Below are 12,946 nucleotides of genomic sequence, written 5' to 3'. Positions count from 1 at the left end.
GCTTGCATTTTAATTGAAACAACATTTGTATTTTTGAGCCAGGATCTGTCAGAAGTCCCTGTGGCTAGTCTGTAGTACAAGTAGCAGCAGACGCGGCCTACCCATATGGTATGTTGCTTCTTGTAAAATCCATATGGCCTTGTTGAAGGGAATCCCAGCGGGGATGTATAGGGTGTTAATACCCTTCAGGCCAGGCCTTTCCCTCCTGGGGTTTCTATGGTATTGTCTTTGCAATCTGCCAAAGCACAAACTTAATTCCTTTTTAATAATCAATTATTTTAGTCCAGGAACGTGTGCTATATTTTGCAGCAAAATACTGCTTGATTTTTTTTTTAAATTATAAAGTAAGCAGAGCAGTAATACAGTAGCACTAATGTAACTTTTTATAAATAACATACTTTTATTTTTGCACTTACAGGAAGTACTCCAGAGTATACCTAAATTCTGCTTTCCATTTGACATTGCAAGGTATGTCTGAACGTTTTTTCCCTTTAAGTAGGCAAAGTTAGTATACGTACACACATAGTTAATGTTGGGAACCTCTAAACTTTCCTGTAATTCTTCCAACGTTAGAATCTTTGGTTAGGCAATGTTCCTAAACATTTATTTCAAAGCATTAATTGTAATTAAATTACATTTCAGTCACTGTCTCAGACATTAAGAAGAGATTTCCACACTGTAAACATGAATTTATGATTTAATATCTGTATTGAATTTTTCATGCATGTTTTAAAAATGCTTAGTATATCTATGCTATTAATGTATTATGTATCAGAAGAGACTGCTTATAATATTCAGAAATTTCATTTGGTGCAGAACGTTACAGCCAGGATATTGACTAGAGTGGGTTGTAGGGACCATATTTACACTGGCTCTCAATCTGTTTCCAGGAACAACTCAGAATGCTGGGATTGACCTCTTAAGCCCAACATAGGTTTGGACCAGCATACCTGAAAGACAGCTATTCCCTTATGAAACTACTGACCACTATGGTCATCTAATTAGGCCCTGTTTTTGGTGCCCCCCCCACCTTCTGAGATCAGGCAGGTGGCAACCTGAGAGAGAGCCTTCTTGAACATGGCTCTGCAACTCTCTCCACAGAGAGACTTGCCTGTTCCCTTCTCTTGCCATTTTCTGCCAGTGGGTAAAGACTTTTTTTGTTTTGCATGGCATTCCTTTTAAGGTTGCCAACCGTCAGATGGAGCCTGGAGATCACCTGGTATTACAACTGATCTCCAGGTGAAAAAGATCAGTTTCCCTGGAGAAAATGGCTGCTTTGGAGGGTGGACTGCTGTGATCCCTCCCTTCCCCAAACCCCACCTTCCCCAGTCTCTACCTGCAAATCTCCAGGAATTTCTGGAACACAAGCTGGCAACCCTAGATCTCTCCTTCCTGTTTTGTTTTTAATTGTTGTTTCTATATATGTGTATCTTATTGTATTGTATGCATATTTTAACTTGATTTTCAACTATTGATTGATGTGATTTTTTTTGTTTTAAGGATGTGCTTTTATTATGTATATTAGTGCCTTGGCAGCCCTGATGAAAGCAGAAGGGCTAAATTAGTATAGTGCTTAAGTGATTGGACCGTGAATCACTACTTTGCTGGTTTGAATCCCACTACTGCCATGAGTTCAGTAGGTGGCCTTGGGTAAGCCACATCACTAAGCCCCAGCTCCCCAGCCATATTATGGAGATAATAACAACATTGTCTTGTTCACGGCTCCCATATATGTGTGTGTGCGTGTGTATGTGTGTATGTGAGTGTGTGCGTATATATAAGTATGTATGTATGTATATATATAAGTATGTATGTATGTATATATATGTATGTATGTATGTATGTATGTATGTACACGGGAGAGGTATATATTCTAGCAACAAAGCCCAAGAGCCCTGTGGCGCAGAGTGGTAAGCTGCAGTACTGCAGTCCAAGCTCTGCTCACGACCTGAGTTTGATCCTGTTGGAAGCCGGGTTCAGGTAGCTGTCTCAAGGTTGACTCAGCCTTCCATCCTTCCAAGGTCAGTAAAATGAGTACCCGGTTTCCTGGACTGGGGAAGGCAATGGCAAAGCACCCCATAACAAAAGTCTGCCAAGAAAATGTCGTGATGCGACGTCCTCCCATGGGCCAGTAATGACTCGGCGCTTGCACAGGGGGCTACCTCTACCTTTATTTATTTATTTATTTATTTATTCAATTTATATACCGCCCATCCCCAGGGGCTCTGGGCGGTGAACAGTTAAAATTGATAAAAACAAAAACTAAAATCAATATACAAATAATAAAACAAATTAACAAGGTGCAGTGGTGGGGAGAACCTTCCCCACCCCAAAGGTGGGAGGCCGACATGGCACCGCCCCCTTCAATCACCAAACGCCTGGCGGAACAGCTCTGTCTTACAGGCCCGGCGGAACGATAATATGTCCCGCTGGGCCCGGGTTTCCATTGACAGAGCGTTCCACCAGGCTGGGGCCAGGACTGAAAAGGCCCTGGCCCTGGTTGAAGCGAGGCGGGCTTCCTTAGGGCCGGGGACCACAAATAAATATTTATTCGCTGATCGGAGCGATCTCCGGGGAACGTACAGGGAGAGGCGGTCCCGAAGATATGCCGGTTCCAACCCACTCAGGGCTTTAAAGGTAAGAACCAACACTTTGAACCTGATTCGGAATTCAACTGGAAGCCAGTGCAGCTGGCGCAGGACAGGTGTGATGTGTGACTGGTAAGGTATACCAGTCAGGACCCGTGCCGCCGCATTCTGGACCAGTTGTAGTTTCCGGATCAGGCCCAGGGGTAGCCCAGCGTAGAGTGAGTTACAGTAATCTAGCCTGGAGGTGACCGTTGCATGGATCACTGTAGCCAGGTCCTGGGGCGTCAGGTAGGGGGCAAGTTGCCTGATCTGACGAAGATGGAAAAATGCAGACTTGGCAACCGCCGTGACCTGGGCCTCCATCGATAGGGAGGCATCCAGGAACACACCCAGACTCTTTACCACTGGCAAAGTTGCCAGTGGTGTCCCATCCAGGGCAGGGAGCTGGATCCCAACATCTGGCAGCCCCCGTCCCAGCTGCAGGACCTCCGTCTTCACTGGGTTCAATTTCAGCCTGCTCTGTTTCAACCATGCCGTCACAGCCTCCAAAGCTCTGGCCAGATTGTCAGGGGCCGTGTCTGGCCGGCCGGCCGTCCATCAACAGAAAAAGTTGGGTGTCATCCGCGTATTGATGACAACCCAGCCCAAACCTCCGCACCAACTGGGTGAGGGGGCGCATATAGATGTTAAATAACATCGGGGAGAGTATCGCCCCTTGGGGAACCCCGCACACCAAAGGGTGACGGGGCGATAGATCTCCCCCGAGCGCCACCCTCTGTCCCCGACCCTGGAGAAAGGAGACCAGCCACTGTAAAACTGTCCCCCTAATCCCCACATCGGCAAGGCGGCTGGCCAACAAATCATAGTCAACCGTGTCAAACGCTGCTGTGAGATCAAGTAACACAAGCAGCGCTGACCCGCCTCGATCCAGATGCCTGCGAAGGTCGTCTGTGAGGGCAACCAAGGCTGTCTCCGTCCCATGGCCAGGACGGAAGCCAGACTGGAATGGGTCCAGGACTAGAGCATCATTCAGGAATTCCTGCAGTTGTACCGCCACCGCCCGCTCAATCACCTTGCCCAGGAACGGGAGGTTCGACACTGGGCGGTAACTGGACGGGTCGGTGGGGTCCAAAGATGGTTTTTTCAGGAGGGGCCGCACTACCACCTCCTTTAACACTCCTGGAAAAACCCCAGAGCTCAGGGAGATGTTAACAATGGCCTCCAGATGGTCCCGTAGCCCCTCCGAGCTGGCCTTCACCAGCCAGGATGGGCAGGGGTCCAGAGGACAGGTGGTTGGCCTCATCCCCTGCAGGATCCTGTCAACATCGTCCTGAGAGAGCAGCCTGAAATGGTCTAATATGGACCCAGAAGACGGCCAAGGGGTCTCCAGTTCCCTTACTGTATCAACAGTGGGTGGCAGGCCACGGCGAAGGGACAAGATTTTACCCGCAAAATAGCTCGCAAAAGCCTCGCAGCCAATAGTTGAATTAAGAATTTGGTGGTCTCCCTGAGAGAGGGAGACCAAGGACCGAACTGTTTGAAATAATTGAGCCGGGCGTGAGCTAGCGGATGCAATGGAAGCAGCAAAGAAATCCCTCTTTGCTGCTTTCACTGCCACCTCATAGGCTTTCATAAACGTCCTATAAGATGTTCTTGCCTCTTCGTCGCGCCCCCGCCTCCACACTCGCTCTAGTCGTCTCAGAGACCGCTTCATCTGGCGAAGCTCCTCGGTTGCTTTACCTAGCAACAAAGCCCATTGTGGGAAAAAATACAATGGGCTCTAGAAAGGGGAGGGCGGGTGGGCGGGCATTCCCTCCTCCTTCGTCACTTATCCTGGCCGGATGAAAGTAGAGGGGGTGGGCATGGCCACCTCCTCTGCACCTGATCCCGGCTGGGTGAATGGGGGGTGGGCAATGGCTCCTGCTCCACTCCTAATCCTGGTCGGGTGAAGGGGCAGGCCTTGTCACCTGCTCCACACCCAATCCCAGTTGGGTGAAGATGGGGGGCGGGCACTGCCACCTGCCCCGCGGCTGATCCTGGCTTGGGTGAAGAGGGCTGGGCACTGCTGCCTGCTCCACAGCTGATTCCAGTGGGTTGAAGAGGAGCAGGCATTGCCACCTGCTTCATTCTTGATTCTGGCTGGGTGAAGGGAGGCAGGCATTGCTGCCTGCTCTGCACCTGATCCTAGTTAGGTGAAGGGGGACGGGCATTGCTGCCTGCTCCGTGGCTGATTCCGGTAGGTTGAAGGTGGGTGTGCATTGCCACCTGTTCTGCTCCTGATCCCAGCCGGGTGATGGTTGGAGGCCTACATTGCCCCCTGCTCTGTTCCGCTCCTTATCCCAGCTTTGCCACATGCTTTGCTCCTGATCACAGGTGGGTGAATGGGGGATGGACATTGCCACCTGCTGTGCTCCTGATCCCAACTGGGTGATGGTTGGAGGCCTGCATTGCCCCCTGCTCTGTTCCGCTCCTTATCCCAGCTTGCTGAATGTGGGGGCGGGCATCGACCCTGCTTCACGGCTGATCCCAGCTGAGTGAAGGCAGGGGCGGGCATTGACACCTGCTCTGCACCTGATCCCAGCCTGGGCTTCCCACCATGGCACACTCTCTGGCGGGACAGGCTGTCTCGCCTGGTCTTCCCTCCATGACAGCCCCCTCTGGTTATTCACCAGGGTAGGAAGTGAGTTGCCTGGAACATGCTTAGCCTTTTACATAGTAAGACAGGCAATTATTATACACACATCCTGACACTCAGCTCCTGCCAAACTGAAATGCAGTTGCCTTAGGAAGATGGCTTTATAATAGGGTTGCCATGTCCCCTTAACCTCTCAGCAGGAGGGGGGGGGACAACTAGCACTCACCTTCTTTCTAGTCTTTGTGCACATCAACTCCCTGTGCCAACGTGATTTCGTCATGCCGGCTGCAGGAGCACTTCCGCATGAGCAGAAGAAAGAAAGTGAGTTCTGTGTGACTCTCCCTTCCTGTGGGAGGGTTAGTGGTCCTGACACCCCTATTCTTTGAGGATTGGACCCCATTTGGGTCCAATATTGGCCCCAAATTAAGCATGGTAGCACTCCTACGGCCAGCGCAACAATGTCACTTCTGAAAGTAGATCCAGAGGAGTTAGCCTTGTTAGTCTGTAGTAGCAAAATAGTAGAGTCCAGAAGCACTTTTAAGACTAACCAACTTTATTGTAGCATAAGCTTACATGACCCTTACTACCTGCACCCCTCACCTCTCCCCTCACCATCTATATATCTCTGGCCAGTTTCTTCATATCCTCCATGCATCTGACAGAGAGAGCTGTGGCTCTCAAAAGCTTATGCTACAATAAAGTTGGTTAGTCTTAAAGGTGCTACTGGACTCTTTACTATTTTACTTCTGAAAGTGACATCATTATATCTGCTGGGAGTGTGCGCGACTAACATGATGACATTATTTCCGGATGTGACGTCATGCCAGCCATGGAGCACTCCTGCGCTCCATAATTGGCCCGTTTGGGGACAAAATCGACTCCAAACAAAGCGGAGGAGCACTCCCATGTCGTGACAATTACATCACTTCCAGAAGTGATGTTATCATGTCCGCTGGGAGCATGCACACTGTGAATGTTGCCAGGGTGCCTGCTGATGACAGATGTTCTTCGGGTGGCTCAAAACATTCTGCTGGTTGCCAGCAACCAGCGGACAATCAGGTTTCCTGTGGTGCCTGCCAGGAGATTGCCTGTCACTGGCAGGCACCCGGGATCCCTATATTATAACCCAACTTGGTATATGAAATAATTTTGTATTTAAAACCCCTTAATGCATTTTCCTTAGAGAAAGAATCATAGATGCTTCACCTTTGTTTTAGCAGTTGAGGGCACATTCCACTGGTTTTCCATCTCTTTTGTTTGTTTGGCAGCATGAGAAAAGCCCAACTAGGAACTTGAGCCACTACTACTTATTTCAGTAGTGATAAGTGTGGAGATACATGTGTGTTGGGATGTGCAATGAGTAGAGTTTAAGAATATTGTGCAACTTCATAATATTTAAGAATATTGTACAACTTCAGAATTTTTTAATACCTTTATTGTATGTTTTTTATATTTACACTTCTGGTGACATTACAGATTAAATCAATTTAAAAATTAAAACATTTTAATTTATTAAAATCGTTCATCTGATTATTTGGGCAGCAAGGATTTTGGAAAATTGCTAATGATTGTTAATACAAGTATTTTCAACAGCAGCAGGTATCAGGTAAAGTTTTAGTAGAGGCAGTCTGTCTTATGTTTGATAGTGGGGGAGGGTGCTTCTTCTTAAATGCTGTCCCGGTAGTTCCAAGGCATACTTGTATAATGTAAAAACAAAAACAGCATTTTCTCTCTCAGAGCTTTTGCTTTTATTCAAATGGAAATTTATGCAGATTTAGTCTAATTAATTGCTAAATCAAATGAATCTCTTATGGTTAGTTAACTAAGATTTCTTTAATTAGGGAACAGCCCTATTGTACAGTACCTTTCAACGGTACAATTATTTTAGTCTTATTTCATGGCACATCAGCAAGACAGATAACTAAAATTATGTGATCTGCTATGGTTTGTCCTTAAAACCCTGTGATGGTAGGCTAGTGTCAGATAATGGTATGATTTGCTTGTAATAAAAAAAGAAATAGTTCATAAGCAGAGCGAGCCTGGTGAATCCTCAGACTTGTATCATTCCTTCCCTTCCTACTGCCAAAACTTGGTTATAAAATTAAATGTTTGTGGTTTTGTTGCTATAGCTAGTCATTTCATCCAATCCTAAATTATATTTTGTCTTCCAAACCAGATGTAAGTCACGGTTTGAAATCCTGTTTTTGAGGGCACATGACTATCTGTAGTTTGTGATTCAGATGAAACAAGCAACCATGGTGTGCCATGAAAGTGTTTTATTTTTTGTAACATATGAGGGGTGGGAGAGCACAACCTCAACGTTTAATAACAAGCCATGATGATTCGTGCTACTGTCTGTCCCTAATCCATTTTACATGAATTTTACATGGATTCATATGACTAAATCTTCCAGCACGTTGATGTTCTCCGTTAACTCATGTATGATAGCATCTTGTTAATAGCTCCATATGTATTCAGATTGCAGGCTTATTTATGCTAGGAAGTCTTTGTACTTGGTAGGCTTCCAACTACAGGTTGTTTTGCAGCTTGAACACACTGGATGAGTACAGACATAAAGCCCTGTTAACCTTAATTGCATTTAATGCCCAACAGGATCTGACTGTAGGATTTGAATTGGGTTTGCAAACCCTAGATAAGGCCCAACTGGTTCTTGTTAACAAGGTTTGCAGTAGTCAGGGCTGGATCTAGGGTTGCCGGCGTGCGTGCTCCCGGCGCAGCGTGATGATGTCATTTTGGTGACGTCATCATGCAGGGCGGCAGAAGTAGCATGTGGGGCTGGGAAGCCACCCGTGCCATTCGCCTCCCCACAGGCGAATGGTGCGGGTGGCCTCGCAGCCCCCCGCGCTGCCTTTCGCCTGCCCCGCAGGACAGGGGGCGGCCAGCTTGCCATGCACCCCCTGTCCTGCAGGGCAGGCAAAAGGCAGCACGGGGGGCTGCGAGGCCGCCCGCACCATGCACCTGCCCCACAGGACAGGGGGCGGCCGGCTGCCCCCTCTCCTGTGGGGCAGGCGAATGGCATGGGTGGCCGCGCTGCCCTTTGCCTGCCCTGCAGGACAGGGGGTGCGCGGCAAGCTGGCCGCCCCCTGTCCTGCGGGGCAGGTGAAAGGCAGCACGGGGGGCTGCAAGGCCACCTGCACCATGCACCTGCCCCATAGGACAGGGGGCGGCCGGCTGCCCCCTCTCCTGTGGGGCAGGTGAATGGCATGGGTGGCCGCACTGCCCTTTGCCTGCCCTGCAGGACAGGGGGTGCGCAGCAAGCTGGCCACCCCCTGTCCTGCGGGGCAGGCGAAAGGCAGCGCGGGGGGCTGCGAGGCTGCCCGCGCTGCTGCCCGCTTACTCCTGCAGCTGGCAGCTGCTCCCAGCGCCCCCTCCCTGCCCCCCCCCTCGATCCAGCCCTGGCAATAGTAACTGGAAAAACTGGGGGAAAATCCAACAAAAAACTATATATTCTTTGAATAAGTGTCAAAGCATAAAAAAATCTGAATTAAAACACAGAGTTTTCCCAGAAGTGACCCTTCTGTTGGAAAAAAAATCAAACAATAAAGGAGAGTGTGGCTCCTTTCTTTTATGGCTTAAGGCTATTAAGGAATGATCAGGGAAATTCAAGTGTAAGAAGGAAGGAAGTACAGGAAGGGTATGCATGATTCTCTGGTTGGCTCCTCCTCTCTTAATAATTGCTAAGTATCAGGAGACTATAGTGGCTCATTCATGTGCAACATCTAATAGGAGCTGATTGAAGATGTCAAGCCAAACTGGAAGACTAAGCAGCATGAATCAATGAATAGAGGGAAGAGAAGCAAGGGTGTGCAGATGCCCTTGTTTTTCATTTTGTTTGGTTTGCCTATTGATTTATTTATATAGTGTTTTCTTCCATTGTACACCACTTTGAATCTCTTTAGGGAGAAAAGCAGGGTACAAATCCTATCCTATACATAAGAGCCAAGCTGTATTGGTGACAACTTACTTTTATTCTGGTGGAAGTGCACTGAGGGCCCTGCAGGTGTACTTGCACCAGGAAAAAAGCAGAGTTGTTGGCATGGCAGGCTTGAGGGGCTGTGGAGCCAGCAGGGAGGCACAGCATGGCCTTGCAGCCCTTCGGAGGCAGTGGGAAGGCTGTGCCAGGGGGGGGGGGGTTTCCCACAGCCTCTGCAGGGCCTTGGGAGGTCTATGGTGGGCCTCTCTGCCGCTGGCAGCAGTCCCCTGAGGGACTGCAGAGCTGTCAGAGAGGCACAGCGTGGTCCTGCAGCCCCACAGAGGTAGTGGGAAGGCTGTGCTGGGGGTACGGGACTCCCTATGACCTGTGTGGGGCCTTGGGAAGTCTGTGCTGGGCCTCTGTGCCGCCAGCAGCAGGCCTCTGAGGGGCCATGGAGCCAGGGGGCGGCGCAGTGCAGGGGAGCCCCGCCCCCATGCATCCTTCCCTCCACCTCTGCCCCGGCTGCAGGGTCTTGGGAGAGCCATACTGGCATGGCTCTCCCAAGACCCCACTGCTAGAGCCCATTGTCCTTATTTTTACAACAAGCTCTGTTGCTAGTACTTAGATGAATAAAAGTAGCGAGGGTAGTACAAAAACAGGTTGTGAAAAGAACACAAACTTGTAGCACCTTAAAGATTAACAGATATATTGTGGCATAAGCTTTAATGAGCTGCAGATCACTTTGTCAGTGCTTGTGTGATGTAATTTTCAGCCTAGTTAATACTGGCTTATATCCAGCCATGCAGTTGTCAAGACTTAAGGGCATTTCTGTCTTTGGAAAAAGGCACGGTAATTTCTTCCCATTCCCACTCGTTCCACACTCTAGTTCTACTTTGCCCTTATGCTGTTCCTGAGGTGCTACAAACAAAGTTTGGGTGGGCTTATTTGGCTGCAGTGAGGGGGAGGGGAATCCTGCTTCACAAGGTCTGCCCTGTGGAGGATCTGTTTGGATTCAATGCATTGAGGTTAAAGTTTCATGTATCTGATGAAGCGATTTACAGTCGTATTCTACAATAAATTAAACATGCCATAATAAACCTGTTGATCTTAGAGGTGCCAGAAGACTGTTCAGCATGTTTTTGATGCAATGGCACACTGTGGTTTTCTACTACCTAACCAAGCCTAGAGAATCCTTGGGCTCACAGACATCCCTTCCGTGTAGCAAGCTCGTGGTCTTCTGTCTGGGGAGCAAACTAAAGTTTGGCAATATTTCTGGACTTCAGGGTTTGTGCTGTTCCTTGCAAACCAGAATACCAAACTATAATTTATTCTTGGTTTGGAATTGTCACTTGTAGAGAGAAACACAAACTGTTTTGTTTAGACATAATGGCAAACTTTGACTTGCCTTAAAAGTTGAACTATTTAATTAGACTAATAAGGTAAGGAAGGGAATGAAAGACTGAGAACTTCTCAGGCACGATCACATAGCAGGAATTCATGGTTTGCTGTTAAGTCTAAAATATTGGAGTTTATCTGAGAGCAGACTAGCTTAACTTATTTTAACCTTGATTTATACGTTGTGCATTCATAGGATATTAAGAAATGTTTTCCATAAAGTATTTAGATAACATTTGTCTATTAGCTGCAGAATCTAACCTTCATTGTAAGGCAAGATTGAAGAAAACTGGGGTAATGAAAACTTACGTGATTCTCTTGCTGCCATCCAGTGGTTAGGAAATAATTAAATATCAGTAAATGACTGTTTGAACTGCTAAAATAAGGTAGCCACAGACACCACCATAAAGGATTTGGTATGAAAATTACTTGAAACAACATTTTAGAGGAATAGAACCTGTGTATTAACATAAGAGCATGTGAAGATAGGCAGTATCCAGGTGCTTATATGTGACTTGCTAATTATCTCCGATAAAAAGGATATTCTTTTGCACTTTGCAAGTTCATTTTTGTGGTGGAAACAATTGCTGCATAATTTTCTATTACAATCCAAGAAGAAGAGGTGGATATCATACATATATATTGGATTGTGTTACTAAAACAAACACACACACCCAATATCTCAATAGGCAATTTACACAAAAATCTATTTAGAGTGGAAATTTCCACTGAATGGTAGAAGATACTAAGGGCAAGGGAATAGAATTTCAATTTATATGTAATGTGTTTTTGGACTGGATTGTTGCAGATGGAATGTGAAGAAGATCAAAAGAATAAAGCAATCTTGATTTTTAGCATTGTGTAAATTAAACAAGGTGAGGTGTCATGTATCATTAGATACATATGCTGTATTTTATAAGGAGTTAGTTGAATACTGTAATACAATTCCATCTTTATAAGACAGCTCTGAAAGACAGAAAATTCTGTAGTTAAGGCTGTAGCTTTGACCCTTATTTACATACACTATTATTTTTAGAAATGTTGTTCTGTGGTTTTGTCTTGCATGAGGGGCATGCATGAGGTGAACATCATCTTGTGCATGTGTGCCGGGGGGGGCACACATGAGGCAGACTTTGTCTGCACACGTGCACTGGTGGGGCTGCACATTAAATGAGCTTTGTCTTGTGCATGTGCACTGAGAGGGGGCATGAATAAGGCGAACTTTATCTTGCATGCAGTGGTAGAGTGCGTGGATATCACTGTTCCTTCTTCCAAAGTCTTCACTTCTGTTAATTATTCAGAACTGTATGATTGGAGAACTGCCACTGTATAAGAGAGAGCAAATCTCTACTCACCTTCTCCATGCATTCATCATCTTATTAAGCTCTGTCATGCACACCTCATAGATATTAACTAAAGCACTGATTTATTAAGTGACCTTAATTCTTGCCTTCAAATTATGTTGCATTATACACAGCATAATAAAGCATCAGTGCATGGGTTCTTATCCACACCCATAACTTTTATGTTCAAACTTTCTATCATAAGAATGACTCCACATTCCTAACTGATTATGCAGCCTCCTATAAATCAACAGGAAGATCTCTTCTTGCAAGGATAAGCAACTTACTTTTAATGCTGATAGTGTGCATTTTCATAACTTAAAGAGAGGCAACTCTTACAGTCTGGACTCCATGCTTTAAATTATGCCTTGATAACGAGTGGAACAGTATAAATACTCGCTATCTAATTCATTGTCTGAAGAGTGTTCCCCTGCTTAAATATGTATTTAAAACTGTATTTAAAATTTGATATATTGTAGTGACCTTGAGGAGTCCTTTGTAGTCAGTACCATCATGGGTATTTACACACATTCTTCAATGTTTAATGATTTATTATTTCTACTAAAATTATATAGCAATACATATCGCAGACGCTGCGTATATACAAAGATATCAGGCAGGGAGTGAATGCTCAAACATGTATGTGTACATTTGCCTTTGGCTCAATGAGACAAGAAGGAGATTTTTTTTTCTGAACAAATTTGAATTTGAGATACAGTAATGTTATTTATTTTATTTATTTTACAAAACGTATATCTTGCCTTTCTGCCCTCACAAAGGCCACCAAGGTGGTTAGCAAATTAAAGCATACATGATAAAAATCACATTTAAAAACCATTAAAACCAACTAAAAACGCCTCATTAAAATAATTAAAACCAGAGCTAAAATACATACAAAGGCATAAAAACAACAATTAAAATATCATGGAAATCTAATTCATTTTGTTCTTCAGCAGCGTATTTAACACCTTTTATTCCGTGAAAATAACAAGAATGTTCAAAACTATCTCCCAAGATGTGTGTTCATGTGGGATTCTCTGTCATCATGAAG

General features: G+C 46.0%; 1 protein-coding gene across 2 annotated transcripts in view; it reads left to right on the top strand.

Moving 5' to 3' along the window:
- Positions 1-12,946, top strand: part of DENND1B (DENN domain containing 1B) — a 250,847-nt gene that overhangs the window by 91,091 nt on the left and 146,810 nt on the right. For both annotated transcript variants that reach the window (XM_054980351.1, XM_054980350.1), the window contains exon 4: positions 419-468. In XM_054980351.1, coding sequence (XP_054836326.1) covers positions 419-468 — 50 coding nt within the window. The remainder of the gene's footprint in view (positions 1-418; positions 469-12,946) is intronic.

The sequence above is a fragment of the Eublepharis macularius genome, chromosome 5 (genome assembly GCF_028583425.1).
Source record: "Eublepharis macularius isolate TG4126 chromosome 5, MPM_Emac_v1.0, whole genome shotgun sequence".
Classification (NCBI taxonomy): Eukaryota; Metazoa; Chordata; class Lepidosauria; order Squamata; family Eublepharidae; genus Eublepharis; species Eublepharis macularius.
Note: the sequence above shows the minus strand (reverse complement) of the source record. Positions and strands in the feature narration are given on the sequence as shown.